General features: G+C 65.0%; 1 protein-coding gene across 3 annotated transcripts; it reads right to left on the bottom strand.

Annotated features, from left to right (window-relative positions):
- GALNS (galactosamine (N-acetyl)-6-sulfate sulfatase) lies at positions 21-20,874 on the bottom strand. Of its 3 annotated transcripts, none has more exon segments than NM_213955.1 (14): positions 21-896; positions 3,047-3,164; positions 5,022-5,143; positions 6,934-7,036; positions 7,578-7,714; positions 9,080-9,183; positions 10,787-10,926; positions 11,065-11,192; positions 11,291-11,357; positions 11,960-12,103; positions 12,953-13,055; positions 13,737-13,811; positions 14,311-14,434; positions 20,710-20,874. In NM_213955.1, coding segments are annotated over 14 exon segments (1,569 nt in total). In that variant the 5' UTR covers positions 20,827-20,874; the 3' UTR covers positions 21-809.

Here is a 20,894-nt window from a genome sequence, read left to right as displayed (position 1 = left end):
AAAAGAAAACAAACCAGAGCTAAAATGCCTGTTCCTGTATTCTAGAACTGCTTTTTCAAAATTTCCCAAGTCTTAAAAACAGCAGAGTTGGCCTGACAACCTGCAGAATGGAAATATGGTCCCCAGGCTTTCAGGGTGGGGTGGCTGGAGTCTGCACAGACCTGCCCAGGCTCATCGTCAAGCTTTGCCACCCTGGGCTCAAGGGGAGGAGGGCAAGCAGGGCAGCTGTGAGGCACTGACAGGCCCAGAGTGTGCTGGCGTCAGGGGTGAGGTGGTGGCATCAGCTGTCCCCACCGGCCTCGGGAAGCCTTGGCTGCCGAGGATCCAGGTCAGGGAGGATCTTGGTCTGCTCCCCCGTCCATGTTCACAAACCCCCATCATGGGGGGTGGGGCCAGGGCACCCCCCCTGCATAATGGCAAGGGGTGACACAGGACTGGCACAGCTACCCTCCTTGACACCACGGACTGCTGGGGCAGCCAGAGCAAGTCACACGCTCTGGGCCCTGGATCGGTCCGGCCAGGAAGGCAGGTGGAGCAGAGGGGGAGCCTGTGAGACAGGCAGCATCTGGTTCAGGGGCTGATGGCGGCCAGAGGTGGCAGAATCAGGCAGCCTGAATCCGGCAGGCTGAGAGGGAGTGACTCTAGGGCCCGGGCTCGCGCAGGCATGGCCTTGCAGGTCCCGCTGCTGGCTGCAGGTGGCGCAGGCTGGCACTGGGCAGGGCAGAGGGCAGCCCTGGAGCCCAGAGGCCAGAGCCTCTGGCAGCTGCAGGTCTGGGGAGATCCCGGACGTGGCTTCAGCCCAGCAGGTGCTAGTGGGGCCAGGAGCATTTTTCCGGGACAGATTCCGGGGGCGTGAGGCACTTCCCCAGCTTTTCACAGCCCGGGGGCGCCCAGTTCTGGGGAATGAAAATTCAGAAAGAGAACATGCAGTTAATTTAAGCCCTTCTGGACTCAGCAGTTCCCATTCCTGCCCCACCTCCACAGCTGTGGGGTGCAAGCCAGCGGGCACCGCCTGGAAGCAACCCAGCGCCTGAGGCCGGCGCAGCAGCCAGCAGCCCGCTGTTAACGGCCGTCTGCTGCTGAACAGGAGGGGTGAGCAAGCTGCGCACAGCCTCGGCCTCCACGGCCGCTGTAGCAGAGAAGGAGCCAGGCTGCTGAGGCGCTGGCCCAGACTTCCCAAGGAAAACTCTGCAGGCTGGGCCCGGATGCCCAGGGAGAGACTGCTTGTTGTGTGAGGGCTCCCCAGCACCTTCCCGGGCACACCTGCTTTGTGTGGCGATGTTTTCCCCGCAACGAAAGGGAACTCTCATGCCCCCGGGGAGGAAGCCCTCGTGGTGTCGCCTCGTCCCCCCTACCCAGGTGTCCCCGTCCACAGTCATCCATAGAACGGTCCCCGGCCAGGCCCTCAGAGGCTCCTGTGTTACAGAATCGGAGCTTCGGAGCCGGCGAGAGCCATGGGTCACGCCCTCTCCTGCCCTGGATGGTGCCAGGTGGCCCTGGGGTCACGCAGGCCACCCTGCAGGGCCGGATGTAGATCAGGAAGCAGAGCAGAGGGGGGCAGCGAGGGCGCAGGAAGCGGGGCTGGCGTCACGGAGGGGGTCTGCTGCAGCCCTGGGAGCAGAGGACACCACCGGAGCCCTCGCCGGCTGCTCCGGATAAGCGAGCGGGGCTAAGCAGGACTCAAGCGGGGCAGGGGACCGGGGAGGCTTTGCGGCGCACACGCCCACTCGGGGCGGAGGCCGTGCGCCTCTCCAGGGGCAGCGCTCACTTCCGAGCCTGAGCCCAACCTACCGACTGGGGTCTTCCGCCCACTTGGGGAGGGGGCTCCGCTTTCCCGGCTCGGGGGCGGCCGGGCTGCGGCAGTTCCCGCCTTGCCCAGGAGGTGGCGGCAGCGCCCCTCCCGTCACTAAAACCCCTCCGATCTGTGAGCCACCAAGCGGCTCCGCGGGAGATGGCGGTCTGGGGTGGGGACAACATTGCTTCCCAGGGGACAGCCTGGCTCGGAAGGGCAGAGGTCTCTCAGGCTCTTGGCACCTCAGGGACCTCCTGCTCCACGACGGCGAATTCAGGCAGCAATGCCTGCCTGGGGGACAACAGCCACCAGGCCACCCTCAGCCATCCACACTCCGCTCCTCCTCACCCCCGTTCTAACGTCAACCTCCGTTCAGTGCCCCCACCACACGCACCCACCCTGCACTGCCCCGTCCCTTCCTGCTTCAAGGCAGCAGGTTCCAACTGGCCTGGCTGTGCCAGGCCTGCAGCTTCAAGGGTGCTCACAGCGCCAGGCGGGTCTGCGGGGGACAGGGCGGGGCCGGAAGGCTGGAAGCAGGGCTAAGCCACTGACTTTGCTCTGCGGGTTTGGGGGCTGCTGAAGCTTCCAATGCGGGGACAGGGGGCCATGCAGACAGCCCCGTTACAGGACGGACCTGTGGGCAGGCCCCCATGGGGTGTGATGCGGTCAAGGCAGGGACCTGTGTTCCTGACCTGGGAGGTGGCCAACCCGTTGGCCACACACCCGGCCATCCACCAAGCGCGTCCACACCCCACAGTCCCACAAGGATTTGGCTTGTCCCACACTTGCAGAGGGCCCAGCGCCCTGGTGCTCCTCCTGTGAGACCAGGAGGGACATGAGGCACCCCGCCTTTGGAATCAGCTCTGCACGGCGCTGGGTCCTGCCAGGCTGCCCAGGACCCCTGCACCTGTGGGGCAGGCTGTGCTTCTGGGAAGCATTCGGGGGCCAGACTCACTGCAGTTCCAGATGGCTTTTTTTTGGGGGGTCTTCTTAGGGCTGCTCCCGGGGCATGTGGGAGTTCTCAGGCTAAGGGCTGAATCAGAGCTGTGGCCACCAGCCTACGCCACAGCCACAGCAATGCGGAATCCAAGCCACATATGCAACCTACGCCAAAGCTTGTGGCAACACTAGATCCTCAATCCACTGAGCGAGGCCAGGGAACCGCCCACGCCCTCACGGAAACTCCCTAGGGGGCTTCTTGTCGAAGGTGCAGGTGACGCTCTGGGGGCCGCATCCCAGGCATAAGCCGCTTACCATGACTGCCGGGTTGCACACGTTGAGCTGGGGCTGCCCGGGAACCAAGGACTCCTGGTGCTGCTGGACAACCAGGGTGATCTTGCGAAGGGCATCCAGGTACTCGGTGCTGGCAAAGCTGCGGGACAGGGGCACGAGGTCACCAGGGTGGAGGGAAGGACAGGGAGGCCGGGTGGGGGAGCCTGGGGACCAGCTCCGTTTTGTGGTCCAGCATCCAGCAGCTCTGGGGAGAGCGGCTGCGGCTGGGCCCCACCTTGTCCCACGTGGCTCTGGCAGGAGCCGTGTGCCCCAGGAACCCCCAGCAATTGAGGGTTCAGGCAGAGCCACGTGACCAGGACAGCAAACATGACTCTTCAGCCTGCTGTTCATTGGGAACCGCCAAGGGCACTGCCAAGCGCTGCAGCGTCCTGAGCCACTCAGGGTTCCTTTTCATCCCTGTAGCCCAGGTTCATTGCTCTCTGAGTAGCTGCCCCAATCACCATGTCTGGTGTGCCCGAGCCCTGGATTTGCACCCACGTGTGTCCCAGTTGGGGCACCAGCCGCGTCCCATCTCTCCAGAGTCTGGTGCAGCAGGGCACACTTTGGGAAGTAGGGGTGTGACAGGAGCTGGGGAGGCTTTGTGTTCATGCCAGGCCCTCTTTTTTTTTTGGTCTTTTTTTGCCATTTCTTGGGCCGCTCCCGCAGCATATGGACATTCCCAGGCTAGGGGTCGAATTGGAACTGCAGCCACTGGCCTATACCAGAGCCACAGCAATGCGGGATCTGAGCCGCGTCTGCAGCCTACACCACAGCTCACGGCAACCCTGGATCCTTAACCCACTGAGCAAGGCCAGGGATCGAACCTGCAACCTCATGGTTCCTAGTAGGATTTGTTAACCACTGTGCCACAACGGGAACTCCCAGGCCCTCTTATAGGGGCGGCGACCCTGAACAGTCACGGGGTCTCATGGGGAGTGCAGGCCCAGTGACCGAGGATTTCGGGAGGTGCCGAGGTGGGGCAGAGGTGCCAGCTGCGGGCAGGGGTGGCACCGTGTCAGGAAGCAGTGTCAGCACCGCCTCCCATCAGGGCGGGATGAGGGCACCTCTCCTCACAGCCCGTCCAGAGTGCACGCCCCGTCTGCAAGCCGGGCTAAAGGCGCTGGGGGCTGCAGGTGGCCCCCACCGGGGCCTGGCTGGAAAAAAGTCAGGAGCAGCGCATAGGTGCTGCTGGGACATGTGGCTGAGAGACCCCTGGGGGTGTAAAACCGCGCTGAGCTGAGCTGGAGTCTGGGGAGGAGGGACAGCGCCACGAGGGAATTTGGACATCCGGGTTGTCCCAGGAGACCAGGGGCTCAGGCTGCTTCCAGGATGCCTCAGTCTAGCTTTTGGCCCCCAGCCCCAGGGGACCTCCTGTGACTTGGGATACCTGGAGACACTCCCAGCTCCCGCCTGCACGAGTGCCCGGGGCCCCGACTCAGGGAGGCACTGAAACGGCAGGGATCCGTCCTCGTCCCCGAGGCCAGAGTCTGAAATCCAGGCGTCAGAGGCTCCAAGGGAGGGCTCCCTTCAGCAGGCGTCCTTGCCGTGGCAGCAGCCGTCCGCCTCTGCCTGTGGGCACACGGTCTGTGCCCGAGCTACCGGGACGCCAGTCGTGCGTTCAGGGCCAGCCTGCTCTAAGCTTAGCTCTCCCCTGACCCCACCCCACTACACCTGCAAAGCCCGTTTCCAACAAGGCCGCACTGTGAGGTCCTGGAAGACTGGGGGCAGCGTCTTCCCTCTTCCCCGGTCGCAGGCCTCGGAGCCGGATGAAGCTCCAGGGAGGGGGCTGTCACCGAGGAGGCCCCCAAGTGGCAGGCCCGAGGCCTGCCGTGGGCCGGGGTGGGCGCCCCTGGGGGGGGGGCAGGCCCCACGCTCCACGTCCCGTCCTGTGTCCTCTCTCGCGTCCGGCGCAGCCGCGTGGCCGGGCCTGGCTCGAGGCCTCCCCGCCCCGGCTCACCTGAGCGGGAACCTCTCTCCCGGATCTCGTCCCAGGTGGAAGATGAGCGGCAGCTTCGTGTGCTCTTCCTGCGAGTGGGTGGTGACACCCGAGACGTTCTGCCCGGGGCAGAAATCGACACCCTGAAAGAGACGCAGGAGGATGCCGAGCAGCCGCGGCCAAGCGGCAGGTGCTGGCCTGTGCGACGGGGCCTCCCCCTCCCGGCCAGGGCTGCTGAGCGACCTGCCCCGTGGACTGTCCCCTGCGGTCTCGGCACTGTTTTGGTGGGGCAGGGAGTCGCTTTAGGACTCGCTCAGGGATGTGCCCCCTGCTTGTCCTGCAGACACGAGCGTGGCCTGCCTGCGAGCAGCCGCCTTCACACCGCGAGGCGGGACGGACAGCCGTCCACGGGGCAGCTACGTTCTGCCTGTCACTCAAGCAGGGAGGGGAGGAGCCCGTGAACTCCCTTGTCTGCCCTGAGCAGCCGACTCCCAGTCCGGCTGCAATGGGCCAAGGACGGACACCTGGGTGGGTCCCAAGGGGAGCGGACCAGCCAGAGAACAAAAACGGCTTTAACGGAGGAGAAACAGCCCCGTTTGGCGTAAAAAAGCTGGGCAGTTAATGGAGAAGAATCCAAGGCTGGACAGAAGACCAATTATAACCCGGATGCGAAGCAAATGAGCTTCTTGATGGAGGCCCCGCTCTCCTCTCACGGCTGCTGGCGGGAGGAGGAAGGCCGTGCCCTTGAGCTGGTGCCTGTGGCTTTAGTCTGGAAATGCGGGAATTGCGTGGTCACGTGGACCCCGCTCCTGCCCCACCTGGGCCTCAGACGCCCCACGAGGGGAGGCCACGGGCAGGCGGGCCCATGGATGCTGGGGGGGAGGGGATGCGGGGAAGGGTGGGAGACACCCAGATGAGGGGTGAGCGGGAAGCTAACGGGGTCTCCTTGGGTGAGCCCTGCACCTGGGACCCCAGACCTGTGCCCTGGGACGTGGCCTGTGGAGAAGCCTCTCCTTCCCACGTTAATGGGCTGGAAGGGGCTGGAAGGGGCAGACGGAGCCTCCCTGGGGCTCAGCAGCTGTCAGTGGCTCCGAGGTCCCTTCTGACCTCAGGCGCCCCCTCAGCCTTCCTGCTCCCTGGAGGGGAAGGGCCATCAGCGCCGCGAGCGGGCCTCCCCTCGGCACTTGCACGGAACTGCAAGGGTGCCAACCACGGGGCTGTGCTGGGCCAGCTGCCCTCCCAGGGAGGGACCCGGGTGCCCACAGCTTGCAGAAGGGAACCTCGTGGGCTTCACCTCGAGGAGGCCAGAGTCCGTGCCGACCAAAGCAGCGCGGGAGCTCCCAGAAGCCACCCTTACGGAACAGACGTCGCGTGTCTGAGCCCTGTGCCGAGAGGGCCTCTCCTGACACTTCCCGACCCCGACGTGCACCCCCCCGTGCGACACTTCCCCACCCGCCCGGGTCCCAGACCCGGGTCCCTCCACGTGCAGTGCGCACCCCAGCTGCGCACAGAGCCCGGCACGGAGGAGTCTCCCGACCGATGACGGCTCTCCCGTCTGATTCCGGGGCGTCAGCGGGCTTTCCTCGTGTCCTCGGACCTGGGTGCAGGGAGGGGTCGGGCGGAGACCCGGGAGGGAGCCACGCACGCCTCGCGCCCGAGGGCAGCCGAACCCTCTCAGGACCAGGCGGGCCTCCACCCTCAAGACCTGGGTGGACACGGCGACAGCCTCCCAGCGGGTCGCCGAGTGCCTGGGGGGCTGGGGAAGGCGTCTGGACGGGCCGGGCCGGGTGGGTGCTGTCCTTGCAGCCACACTGCGCACCCCCGCCCCCCACTCCTTAACACGTGAGCCACGGCACAGAGGCCTCTGGTCCCTCCGGCCACTGTGTCTCCTGAAGGACGTGACGAAGAGCCCATGCAGCCCAAGCTCCCTTACCTGTCTGAACTCCTCCCAGGAATTGGTCCAAGTCCAAAAATGGGCCTTGTACTGGCCAAGGGTGGCGGCCATCAGCGTGTTGCCGCGGTAATAGAATATCGGCCTGTCGGGGCACAGGCAGGGTCAGGGGGCGAGTGGAGCGCCCGCCTGCCAGCGAGCTCGGGGCTGACAGTCCACAGGAGTGACAGCGCGACACCGCACTGCAGAAACGCAGAGGTCCCCAGGCTGGGGGCTCCCACGGCCCCTTCACCCTTGGCACAGGGGAGGCCAGCAGGGGGCCTGCAGGGACTGTGACAGCTGGCACTCCCGCCCCGCCCCGGTGGCGACAAGCTCTCATACCAGGTTTCGAGACAGAAAAGAGAGCGAGCTGTGCGCTCCTGGCCCCACCATTCAGGCTTTCGCTTTCGCGCCCCTTCCCGGCGGCCTGGAAACTCGTTTCGTTTGAGCAGCACAGGAGCCGGTCCTGAGCCACAGGAACTGGCCCTGGACAGGTGCCCGGCTCCTGAGGCTCGGACGCTCCCTGCCCCACCTGCGGCCAAGGCAGGGGAGGGGACATCACAGGAAGCAAGGCCTTTCCACCCCGCGACGCGGCCTGTGCCCAAGTTCCCCAGCCTCGCTTCCTTCTGGGCTTGGCTGGAACCCACCTCTCTGTCAAGCGGCCCTGCAGCATGGCTGGGAGGAGGTCCAGGCCGTCAATGGCTCTGTCGCTGGGGGGCTCCAGGCCTGCGAGGGACAGGCTGGTGGTGAAGAGATCCATGACACTGCCCAGCTGGTGGCTCACCTGTAAAGGGCGTCCCAGCCACGTCCACACGCGCCGCAGAGGCAGCCCCGGCTGAGGACACCTGTGCACACGTGTCCCCTCCCCCCCCGGCAGCCTCACCGGGGCTGCTCCCCTCGAGCTCAGGGCACCCAGAGGGGGTCGCGCCCTGTCAGGAAGAGTGGCCGTGGGGAGGTCAGGGGCTGAGTCTGACCCCAGAGCAGCGGAGGCTCCACCGGATCCTGACTCCCAGGTCCTCGCTTCTGCCGGGGCCGCGTGTGGACCCACGGAAGGGAGAAGGTGGCACAGCGCCCCCTGCCCCCGCCACCCCGACCAGGGAGATGCTGGCAGGCTCCACCTGGCCAGGCCCACCCTCTCTAGGCCGACCGTGAACTTCCCCGCTCAGGTGGGAGCGGACGAGGATGAAAGCCGGGGCCCGAGCAGCACGCAGGGCACCGGGAGGAGGAGCCAGACCAAAGCCAGCGGCCCAGTCCATGGAGCCGGCAGGAGGAGGCCTGGAGGGGCCACTGGGGGGCTGCTGGCTGGCCTCCGTGGATTCACGCCTGCACGTCTGGGGCAGGCGACCCGAGGGACCCCAACTTAGCGCTTCCCACGCCCAGGGACTCTCCCCAAGGAGACGCTCCGTGGGTGAGCGAGCCCACCGTCACCCCTGGTTCTGCCACCTAGTCGGGGGGGCACGAGGCTGGTGTTCCGTTCAAAAGTTCCGTGGAGGCTTCGCGGGGGGAGGGACAGGCAGCAGCGTTCCTGCTGGCGGAGGGGGCAAAGGACCCACGGGACGAGCAACACGCATGTTGCCAGACGACCCCCCCATCCCTGTGCGGGGTCTGAACCGAGGCCCCGGGTTAGGAAGGTGACAAGTGGGCTCCAGGCCCAGGGTGGGCAGAGTGAGGGGCTCGGGAGCCGGAAAGGCCAGCCAGCGGGCCACCGGGACCAGCCGGGGTCACCAGCCCCACGGTCCACGCCTGTGCGCAGCAGCCGTCTCCGGGGCGGTGGTTAAGCAGCGGCCGGGGAGACGCACTTTGGAAAAGAGGTTCTGTGGCCAAACCAGCCTTACTGCCCAGCTCTGTGCCCCTGCCAGGGCCCACGGCACCCATGGGCACACCGTGATGGGGCCTGCAGGGAACACGCCTGAGCAGCTCAGCCCGGCTCTGAACCGCCACGTGGCTGACCCCAGGGGCCTCTGCCACTGACGGAGCTCTCATGCCCACAGGACAGCCCCTGCCCACCTCCCAGGGCACGTGGAGGAGAGCGTGGAGCTGGGCCTCATGTGGCCGGAGCATGGCGAGCACATGTAGGGAGCAGGCCAGCGACAGGACCGAGTGGCCACACCCCAGGGCGACCACACCTGGCACAGGCGGCCTGACTCACCTGGCCAGCAGGGATGTGGCCGGGCCACCAGGCGATGGCAGGCTCTCTCATGCCGCCTTCGAATGTCGTCTGCTTCCCGCACAGAAAGGGCCCGTTGCTGCCACCTGGCGAGGGGCAGCCACCCGTCAGACCATCTGCCCAAGTCCCCAGGGCCACACATGCCCTGCCAGGCACTGGCCCTCGGGACACGTCTGTTCTCCTGGCTCCCCGCCCGGCCCCGCAGAGATGACCATACTGAAACTCTGAGGCACTGAGATTGGCACGGGGACAATGGGGCTCAGGCCTCAGATTCAAGGTCGGAACGCCTGGAGATGGCTCTGACCGGGTGACTGTCCTAGAGCTGTGGTCACAAGGTCATGCCCCCGTGGGGAGCAACCTGGCACAAACAGGGCATGCACACACATTAGTGTAAGACACAGAAACTTCCTCACGGCCGTGACAGTCCTGCCTGCGCCTGGCAGGTGCCAGCTCCTTGCGCACACCGTGCACAGCGTCTCCTGTGTGCCCGGCCTGGGGGGCCTCGTGAAAGGCACCAGCCCCCAGGCCTGCGTTTCCAACACGGCCACTCTGAGCCATGCCAGGGGCAGAGGACAGGCCGCCGCGTGGTCCCGGCTCACAGGGGAGCCCCGTGAGCAGGACAAGAGGGGGCTTGGGCTCTGCCAGCCTAAGCTACCCGAGACTCCGCAACCTCGGGACCCTGAGGTCAGTGACCCCTGGCACCCAGAAACCCACGTGCCAGTCAGCACAGGGCCGGTGAGGGGCACAAGCCAGAGGTTGACGAGAGCCCGCTTCTTTCCTGCTTCCCTCTCCAGCGGGGGCCGGGTGCCCAGAGCTTCTCCCACTGCTAAACTGCCAGCCTGCCCGCCGCAGCCCCCTCTCCGCTTGAGCCTGCTGTGCCCTGCCTGTCCTGGAGACCCCTTAGCCCTTTTGCCCCCGGGATCCCCCCAGGCCCACCCCTGTGGGGGCTCCTGCTGCCTGGGACCTTCCTTCCAGAGGTGTCACAGTGACTCAGGGCCCTGCGGGGACCCCGGCCTCTTTAAGAAGAATGGGATGGCGAACATGGGTCACCTCTGGGCTGAGAGGCCCCAGGGGCGCAGGGCATCGAGGAGGCCTGCAGGCCGGCAGCGGTGCACACGGCGGGGCCGGGGGCCAGAGCAGCCCCCACGCTGCTCCAGCAGCTCCGAGCCCCCCCATGGCCAGCACTTCAGGGCTGAGGCTCAGCGCCTTCCCTCCCGACACGGCAGCCCACGTGAGCGTGTTTCTGGGGGGGTGACATCAAGCCCAGCCTGGCTGCTGGAGGGTCACGACTCCCTCGTGAAGGGAGGCCCCCAAACACAGAAAAAGGTGCAGTTGACCCGGACACGTGACGACAGACGCCGTGTCACACCTGAGATCAGAACGAAGACGCGGCCGGGGAGCCTGGCTCCCAGGGCCAGCCGGGGACGGAGCCAGGACAGGATGAGGGCTGTGACTCGGCCTCCAGCCGCGGGTCCAAGCTCTCCCTCCCAGCCCGGCTCCGGCGAGGGGCCTGGGGTGGGCGTCTGCAGGTGCCTCTCCCTCCGGAGGGAGGGTGCTCCCCGGAGCCTGGGTGCTGGGCTCCCGTGGGACCAGGCCCAGGCCGGCCCCGCCAGGGGCGCCCCTCTATGCTCGGCCAGGAGGTGGGGGGCGAGGGGCCCCGAGCGGAGCCTCATCTGCTCGAGCACCTGCCTTGTTTGGGCGCAGAAACGAGGGCGGCTCCGTTGTCAGATGTGAAGAAGACGAAGGTGTTTCCCGCGATCTTCAGGTCCCGGAGGAGGCCCACAATCCGCCCGACGCTGTCGTCGATCTCGCGGACGGCGTCCCCATACCTGCGGGAGAGCCAGCACGGGCGGCAGGGGCCGGGGGTGTCCGCGACCGGACAGCGGCTGGACCCTAACTGCAGGGAGCACAGCCGGCCCCCCGACCCCCCGACCCAGGAGTCCAGATCTCTGCGGCCAGGGACTCACCGCCCTCGCTGGCTGGTGCCCAAGAAAGCCCGGGAGGCGTACACAGGGGCGTGGGTGGCGTCGATGGCCCAGTAGAGAAAGAAGGGGCGGCGGGCGGCCTGCTGCCTCTTAATGAAATCCAGGGCTTCCTGAGGAGAAGGACCCGCCGTCGTCCTCCGCCCGAGGCGCCCTCCCCGCCCGGAGCCAGCCCAGCCCCGGCCGCCGTCCGAGGAGGAGGCCCCGTCACCTGCAAGTAAATCTGAGTGAGGTTCGACTCTCCCGTCTTCAGGTTAATTGGAAATTCTTCATAAAACCTGAAAACAGTTCAGACACCGACCTCAGGGCAGGAAAGCCCCTCTCCCTGACTTCGGGAGCAAAGCCACAGGCCTTGTTTATAGAAGAGAAAAAAATGCTCAGGTCAGGACCCAAACCAGGCACCTGGAAGCTCCTGCCCACATCCCGTCAAGGTCACTGAGGCTGGCGCCCGGCAACCCTGCTGTCTGGGAGAAGCATGGGAGCCCTGTGTCACACAGGAGGGCCCGCGAGAGAGAGAGGGACGGGTCTGTGGTCTCCAGGGCCAGGCCGGGGGCGCTGAGCATGTGACCTACAGCCCAGCAGCACGTGTGGTGAGCTCCCCCCACAACCAAACCAGCAACGAAAGAAGAGCCAGGAAAGACCCAGCTGCCTGCAGCTGCCCACGGGCCAGACCAGGTCGGTCCCACAGCTGATGGCCCCTCAGACAGCGCTGAGTTCGGGCGGGGGGGAACCCGTCCAAGGTACAGTCCCCTCACCACCTGGGGCAGGGCCTCCCAGGGCAGCCGGGACGGCCCCCTGGGCATGGCTCTCATATGCCACAGGGCAGCAAGCGGCAGTGGCGGGGCGGGGCCAGCCCAGCGAGTGGGCGGGGAGCTGTCACCTGCCAACCATCTCCCAGTCCCGGTACACGGGGATGTTGGGCCTGGCCCTGTTGTCGTAAGGTCCGAAGTGACAGTTGGGGGACCCAAACCACTCGTCAAATCCGTGCTTCAGTGGGTGGAACTGGGGCCTGTGGCCCAGATGCCTAGAAACAGGAACCAAGACATGTCAGGGACCCCGCACAGGCGCCTCATGCTCCCAGCAGCAGCAACCGCCACCTTCAGAGAACACAGCCAGCCCCGCGTGTGCGGCCTGGGTGCCGCGGGCCCCGCCCCTCCCTGCACAGTCCCTTAAACTCCAGTCGACGGTCACACACTGGGACACGGCCAGGTCCCCAGGACATGACCTGTCAGCAGCACAGAGCAGTGGTCCCCGAGAGGCACTGAGAAGGCGCCTGCCCTTGCGAAGGCCGTGCAGGCGAGTGCAGAGGGGTCGGGGGGGAGGGCCCGGAGCCAGCGGCGGTGAGGGGGAGACAACCAGGGCTGGAAAATCAGGGAAGGCTTCCTGTAGGAAGCGGGCTTGCTTGTCTCCAAGGGCTCCACTGCTCAGGAAAGGGGAGAAGACCTTTATACCAACATCCAGGGCTGCACATTCGGGCGCCCCCAAGGAGAGAAGCCGCTTAACGCCCTCAACCAAAGACCAGCGCGATGCTGTGTGTCGCAATGAGGTCTTTTATGATTGTGGTCATGGGGTCCTGGTGACTCCACAGCTCACGGCCACCCTCCACCTGCTGCCGGACAGAGCCCTGCGTGTGCCGACGTGTCACCCGTGATGGCGCGTGTGCAGTAACACGGCCCCTTCGGTGGTGCCGCCACAGCCAACGCCCCGCCTTGTGACGGGAGGCCCCAGGGGCCCTGCCGCATGTAAGGGACGCTCTGGACAGTTGAGTGGACCCGGGATGCAAGGAGCCCACGTCCCACCCGAGGGGCTCCCGAGGGGCTCGGTTTGGTGAGGAGCCCGTGCGGACGCGCCCGGCCTGGCAGGGTGGGCTCACCACTTGCCCACGATCTTGCTGGCGTAGCCGGCGCCCTTCAGCAGCTCCGGCAGCAGGTGCTCTGGGTCCGGGATGCCGCCCACGATCTCCTGTGGCGTGTAGGCTGCGGGGCCACACAGCGCGTGACCCCCAGGCTCCAGGGGCAGAGCCCTGGTCGGGGCGGCGGCGCTGGGGCACTTTCTGGCTCTTCCGGCCTCTCCTTGCCTTCGCCACGGCTGCCAGGGCAGTCGGGGGCGGGGGGCTGCACGTCAGGTCTCGGGAACACGTGCTCCGACAGGACGCGCTTCCTTCAAGGGCCCTGCAACCCCACCTGGTCGTGGGCGCTGACCTCGCTGCGGCCGCCCCAGGTCTCAGGGTGGACAGCCGCCCCCACACGGGCAGCGGGCCCAGGGGGGGGGTGTGCCCGACACGAAGGCCATGTTGCCCCACCCCCAGGACAGGGAGCAGCTGGGACGGAGGCCGGCCCCCCCCCACTTGCCTAAAACACTTGCTGTGGGGTTTTCTGGTTTGGGGGTATTTTTGGCCTCGCCCAAGGCTCATGGAAGTTCCCGGGCCAGGGACTGAACCCATGCTGTGGCCGCGACAAATCCAAGTCCTTAACCACTAGGCTGCCAGGGAGCTCCAAAACCACATGGTTTTTGATGGAAGCTGTGTGGCCTGTTTTAAGGTGAGTTATAACTAGACAGAGCCCGCGCCCCGGCACGACAAGCGCACTCGCGAGCAGCCAAGTCACCCCGAGGACAGGTGACCAACGCCCCGCCTGTCAGTCCCGGGTGCAGCCTACCGTTCCTGGCGTGCCCGTTGGTGGTGTAGAAGCCGGTGCGGATGGGCAGACGTCCGGTGAGCAGAGCCGCCCTGGCTGCACGGAGGTGACACAACAGAAACCATGAGCCACGCGTCAGGCCCGAGGCTGGCCCTGAGCAGCTTCCGAGTCCTGCCCTCAGGCCCCCCATGCGCTGCTCCCTCGGGGTCACCTCTCCTCCAGCTCAGAGAGGCTCCCCGGGGTGGGAGGGGGACACGCGGCCCCGCCTTGCGTGGCCCCCCGCACACGGCGGACAATCACTTTCCCGGCCACGCGCCTCCCTGAACCAGCCACTGTACTCGGCTCGATGCCAAGTACGGTGGTTCCCAGGCTAGGAGTCGAATCGGAGCTGTAGCCGCTGGCCTCCACCCCCGCTCACGGAACGCCAGATCCTTAACCCGCTGAGCAAGACCAGGGGTTAACCTCATGGCTCCTAGTGATTCGTTTCCGCTGCACCACAACGGGAACTCCCAAAGCTGACACTTTCGCCTCAGGCTCTGAGCCCTTGGTGCCAGTGGTGCCCCCGCCCGCCCTCCATGTCTCCAGCCGCACTCACATGGGGAGCACAGGGGGTTGGCCGCATAGAAGCTGGGGAACAGCATCCCTTCCGCGGCCATCCGGTCCAAATTCGGGGTCTCTCTGGAAGGCTCTCCGTACACCCCCAGGTCGCCCCACCCCATCTGCAGGGAAGAGCACGCAGAGGTGGGGTGACCCTTTCCCGCCTGGGGGAAGGGATCAGAACACAGCGAAGCGCAGCGCCCCGAGGGCGCGGTCCGTATGCAGCCTGTGTGCCATCAGCCGCCCGCCTCCTCCCGCCCGACCCTGCTCGGCGAGTTCACAGGGTGCTGGCACCAGGACAGCCTGCTCTGGCTTCCACACACAGAGGGGCCATCCTACTCTGTCACATGAATTCAGATTTCAAACCACTGGTGAGGCCCCGTGAAGCTAAGCCAGCGAGGCCACGAGAGCCCAGAGAACTGGGCCACCCGGCCCCAGAGAGCGCGTGCACAGCGCAGCGGCAGGACGCACAGCCCAGAGGACTCAGCCCCGGCGTCGTCACTGACCAGCAGGAACTGCGATGAAGTCCGTCCATCTGGTTCTGGTCAGAACAGCCCCACCCCGCATGTACTGTGTGCTCAGAACCTGTCACCTCACCTGGAGATGCAGACGTAATTCGCTAAGACGAGGGCGCACGGGGTGGGATGGCCCTAAACCAGCGACGGGGGGACACAGAGACGAGGTAGCCACGCAGGAGGAGGCCAGGCCTTCAGGACGGGGCAGAGGCGGAGGGAGGAGGCCAGGAGCCAGGAGCAAAGGAGCCCTGGGGCAGGGGAGGTGGCTCGGCTCTGGCATGGCTGTGGCTGTGGCTGTGGCGTAGGCCAGCGGCTACAGCTGTGATTGGACCCCTAGCCTGGGAACCTCCATATGCCTTGGGTGTGGCCCTAAAAAGACCAATTAAAAAAAAAAAAGGGTAATAGGATGGATAAACAATAAGACCCTCCTGCATCACACAGGACACTAGAGTCACCACCCTGTGATAAACCACAGCGGAAAGAACGGGAAACAGAACGGCCCTGAGTCACTCTGCTGTGCGCCAGGAACCAGCTATGCTTCAAAAAGGAAAACACGTTACAAGGGTAAAGCTGTGTCACATGCATTGTACCAAGATACAACTTGCCAGGTGGCCCGCTAGGTTAGCACGTGGGCAGGGATGGACAGACAGACAGACACGAGATGACGTAGGCAGAATCCAGGTAAGGTGACAGGTGTGCAATGGCCACAGCCTCTTGACTTTGCCGTGTGTGTGAGAACTCTGATCATAAAACCCTAAAGAAATACTTGAACAGCACAGGGGAACGCGGCCTGGCTCTGCCTGAGCTCCCTCTGCAGCCAATGGCGTGGGTGGGCGACGCTGCCTCTGGGCCCCTCCGGATGCTCCAGGCTCCCTCCAGGCTGGCTCTCTCCTCGCCGGGACAGGGGCTTCTTCCCAGGGCGATGAACAGCTCCCAAAGCTGACCTTGGTGACGGCTGCGCCACATGGCGAAGGGGGCCGCGCCCGCTGCCCGGGTGAACGGTCACGGAAGGGACACCTTCCCAGAGGGGGACAGCGCGGCCCCCGCCCTGCGAGGCTTGGCGGGCCCCGGCCACTCTCGGCCCTCTGGGGCCTCTGAACGCTCTCCTGACTCGTGGGCCTTGCTCAGCCGGCCAAGGGCGAGGCTCGGGCCGTGAGAGGGCGCAGGTCTGGACCAAGATGAGCAGGTGGTGGACCAACCGGAGAACCCGGAGACGCGGGCGGCCTCGCGAGTCCCACACAGCCGGCCCGCTGCGGTCACGGGGGCCGGCAGCTCTGGGTCGTGCACGGGGGCCGAGCGTCCGCGCCTTCCCACGACGGGCCCAGGTAGGTCTGCGGCAGCTCTCAATGTCCCCTGCGCTGGTCAGCGACTCCCACGGCGCGCCCTCCATCAGGTGCTGCGGCCTTGGAGGAGGAAGCGCCACGCGCCCCCAGTGCTGCGCCTCCTGTCTCCCAGCCTCCCGCCCACCCCAATGTGCGGGTCCGAGAGCCAACTCGGGGCCTCTGCCCTTGGACGCACACTCTGCTCTCAAAGACCCTTCCGGGAGCTCCCGTCGTGGCGCAGTGGTTAACGAATCCGACTAGGAACCATGAGGTTGCGGGTTCAATCCCTGGCCTCGCTCTGTGGGTTAAGGATCTGGTGTTGCCGTGAGCTGTGGTGTAGGTCGCAGACACAGCTCGGATCCCCCGTTGCTGTGGCTCTGGCATAGGCCGGCGGCTGCAGCTCCAATTGGACCCCTAGCCTGGGAACCTCCACGTGCCGCGGGTGCGAAAAGACCCTTCCGGCTGGGCTTCCTCTGGAGCTGGTTTCTTCTGAGGTTGCCGAGACAGCTTTTCTCTGACAGCAAGAGCTGGAGTGAAAGCTGTCTGAGAGAAGCATGGCAGAGGGAAGGAAGGCAGGCGGGGCTCGGGGGGGCTGCCTCCCTCCTGCTCGGGCCAGGAAGGAGCAGCAGAGAGAGGCGGAGAGACTGGTCAAGCGGGCAGCTTCCGCTGGGCACCACCCGAACCCAGCCTCCCAGGAGGAAGGCGGGGCTCAGCACAAATCCCACCACTTCCAGAAACCCTGTAGGCACAGGGAGCCCCTCTTACCAGGGGCTGCCAGGCTACTCCCCAAATTCAAGTTCCACATGGCCGCCACGGGCACACCTGCTTCCGGGTGAGCCTGAGGCGCAGTCCCTGGCCTGCCGGGTTAACTCTTTCCTGCTCAGATTCTACTTACTCGTTGGCTGGCTTTCTTAGCTGTAAAAACAGGGCTGCTAACATCCACCGTGCAGGGTTATAGGGCTCCGTGAGACCACCCTCCCCAGCACCGGGGGTCCCCCGCACAGTGTAAGGGGTGCTCTGCCCTCCCAGGGGACCGTCCGCCACACAAGGCCAGCCGGAACCAAGGGCCTGCCGTCCTCCTGCCGTGGCCCCTCCTTTCCTGCATGGGGACTTCAAGACTCTGGTGACAAAGGCACCAGGCCCTGGGCGTATTCATGTCCGCAGGCATGGAAGGCCCTGGAGGTTCCCGATGGGGGCACTGCTACATGGGGCCACCGAGGGGATGCAGGAGCGGGCTTCTGTGACCCGGGGGTCCCCCTTAGTCCTGTTTTACAAGTAGGAAACTGAGGTGTGGCCCTGTGGGCTGGGGACGCCCAGGGAGGAAGCCCTGTCCCCACACCCCATCCCCGTTGGCCTTGGAGAACTGAGACGACTCAGGGACACTGAAGCTCCTCTGGGTCCTCTCAACTCGCATCCCGGGGCCTGCCCTGGGTCTGACCCTGGAGCGTGCGCCCTCCTGCCCAGCCTGATGACCAGGGCAGAGGCAGCGTGGGGACACAGAGCTGGTAGGGGGGTGGGGGGCTCTGGATTCCGAGGCCAGAAGCTGTGCGGTCAGGAGAGCCCTGGTTCCCACTACTGCTAAAGCTGCTTTTTTTTTAAGGGCTGCACCTGCAGCACATGGAGGTTCCCAGGCTAGGAGTCTAATAGGAGCTATAGCTGTCGGCCTATGCATAGCGACAGCAACACCAGATCCGAGCTGTGTCTGTGACCTACGCCACAGCTCACCGTAACACCGAACCTTAACCCACTGAGCAAGGCCAGGGATTGAACCCGCAACCTCATGGTTCCTAGTCGGATTCCTTCCAGTTGTGCCGTGATGGGAGCTGCTAAAGCTGCCCGGATGTGTTTTTTGTCATTCAGTGACCAGGACAGGGGTCTCCCCGACTTCTCAGGCTCTCAGCTGCTGAAGAACCTCAAAGCCACAAGGAGGAACCGCACAGGAGAGGCCCTGGGCCTCCTGGCCCGCTGTGCCAGTTTCCTGGGGCCCCACCCTGCACACCCAGCCAGGGGCCCTGCGTCAGGCCCCTGAGTAAGACACAGTCACGCTCTGCCGCTCAGGGCCTCCACCAGGCCAGGGAGCCGCCTGGCTGAGCCTGCAGCCCAGCAGCTGGGGAACAGGTGGCTATGGGCACACATGGTACCTATTCAGCCCCAGAAATCCAGAACACGTCCCTCCAGCAGGCCTGCAGGGCCAAACCTTGCTGGTGAGCCTTCACCTTGGAGAATGGGCAGGGCAGGAACCCGAGCCTGGGAGCATCAGCTCCAAGGAGGCTGGAAGTGACACAGAGCCAGCGTTCCCGAGACCCACAAACAGGGTCCCCGTACCAGCCATCAGAACGGCTCCCAAGGCATGAGCTATGGAGCCCGCTGTGGAAGCTGTCAGTCTCAATGCACACGACTCGAGAGAAGCAGGTCAGCTCGAGGTCTCTCTGCCATCTTTCTGGGCTTATCTTTCCTTTTCACTTTCTAGGGCCGTACCCTCGAGGCATACGGAGGCTCCCAGGCTAGGGGTTGAACTGGAGCTACAGCTGCGATCTACGCCACAGCCACAGTAACATGAGATCCGAACCGCATCTGCGACCTGCACCACAGCTCAGGGCAACACCAGATCCTTAACCCACTGAGCGAGGCCAGAGATCAAATCTGCAACCTCATGAATCCTAGTTGGATTCGTTTCCGCTGCGGCTGCACGGACTATGCACCATCTCTACACCTGCATAGGTGGGCACTCCTGTGTCTTTTTCTTGTACTGCATCTTAGGAACCCAATGTGTTTTACACACGTAGCGTCTCGCAATTCCAACCAGCCAGGACCCCCTGGCAGCCACCTGAGGCTCACGGCCTCGGTCAGAGGCTCCTGTGAGATCTCTGCTGGCCTTCTGGGGAACTCTGGGCTATTTTCACTCAGAACAATTCTGGCACCAAGTATGGGGGTGGGGGCACCACACCAACCTCTTTTCCAGGCTCCAGGCCCCATGTGGGAGTCCAACAGCCTGGCTCCAATTGACACCTCTGACCCCAACCTGGCCTCTGCCCTCACAGGTCAGGGCTCAGCCCCACAAGGACCCCCCCACCCCCAAATTCAGATGCCAGCCCCAAGTCCCAGGCCTCCTGCAAGTCGGGCTCCCACAACCTCCCCCAGCTGGATAATTTCCTAGAACAGCTCCCAGAACTCAGGCTGGCACTGTGTTTACCTCTTTCCTGTCTCAACAGGTACAAGAGACGACCTGGGCGGGGTTTGTGGGAAGAGCAACCCTGCCCTCTCTGGGCCGCAATGTGTCCGCCAGCCTGGAACCCCTTGAAGCCCAGGGCTGAGGGCTTTTGTGGAGGTTTTGTTACGCGGCCATGACTGGTCCAACTGCTGCCGTGGGTGATGGACTTCAGGCTCCAGCACCTCCCCCCTCCCCGCGAGAGGTCAAGGCTGTGCTGAAGGCTCCAACCCTCCAATCTCGCCCTGGACTTCCTGGCAACCTCATCTTGCAGCCAACCAGGGCCCCAGAGACACTGTCACCACTCTGGACTCACAGGCTTAGGAGCTGTGTGCAGGACCTAAGCGCTGCCTCAGCCCTCAGGACAGCAAGGAGGGGAGACCCAAAGGCTGCAGTCCCCCCACAGCTCAGAGGGATGGGACCTCAGCCCAGCTCTGTCCTCGACCCCACTTTACCCCGACGCTCACGTGGACGAATTTCAGAACCTCCACTTCACTCCTAAAAAAGTGTCTGAAAAATACACTCTGGGATTTCCTGTCATGGTGTGGACAAAACGAACCTGACTAGGAACCATGAGGTTGCGGGTTCAATCTCTGGCCTCGCTCAGTGGGTTAAGGATCCAGCGTTGCTGTGAACTGTGGTGTAGGTGTGGCAGCTGTAGCTCCAATGAGACCCCTAGCTTAGGACTCTCCATATGCTGCTAGTGTAGCCTTAGAAAGGAAAAAAAAAAAAAAAAAGAAAGAAAAAGAACACCACTCTGACTTCCTGGGTAAGGAGCACGGGGACAAACTCACAAAGGGATGAGTGGACACCTCAGGGCCGGCCCACCAGGGTGAGCCGCGTGACCTCGGGCCCAGGGCTACAAACACCCAACAGGGGACATTTCTCGGCTCTGTTCTTCCCCATCCCACAAAGGCCTGACCTTTGGTCACAATTCTCAGCAGGACCAGAGCAGCCAGACCAGGTAGTCTGGACAGGCCCTGGCAAGGCAGGTCCCCTAAGCCAGAGGAAAGGGAGGCGACTTTCAGGGAAGGCAGGCTGGGGTCACGGTCAGCAAATGCCCACCTTCCCCGCCCCAGACACCCCAGCAGTGGGAGGAGACAAGGGTGAGCAGGGGCGCTGGCCCTCAAGCGGCCAGCGGGTCTAGGCTGCCGTCTGTCCTTCCAGCGCGGGAGGGGCAGGGAAGGAGACAGGGCAGGAGGGTCTGCTCTTGGCCCGGCCTGGACACGACCACCTCACCTCAGCTTCTCCCACGGGCCAGGTGGCGGGTGGCAGGGCCCGGCGCTGCCGCCCCCGCCGCGCCCCCGCCCGAACGCAGCCGTCCCGGGAGCCCCGCCCGCGCCCGCACTCACGTCGTCCATGAGCAGGAGCAGGATGTTGGGGGGCTGCGGGGCGCCCGTGACGCCCAGCCCCGCGGCGCTCAGCACCAGGAGCAGGTGCCACCGAGTCGCCGCAGCAACCGCCGCCATGGCAACAGCGCCCAGCGCCGAAGAGCCCAGGAACCGCGGGCACCCGGCGAGCCAAGCAGGCGGTTCTT

This window comes from Sus scrofa, chromosome 6 (assembly GCF_000003025.6).
Source record: "Sus scrofa isolate TJ Tabasco breed Duroc chromosome 6, Sscrofa11.1, whole genome shotgun sequence".
NCBI classification, from domain to species: domain Eukaryota; kingdom Metazoa; phylum Chordata; class Mammalia; order Artiodactyla; family Suidae; genus Sus; species Sus scrofa.
Note: the sequence above shows the minus strand (reverse complement) of the source record. Positions and strands in the feature narration are given on the sequence as shown.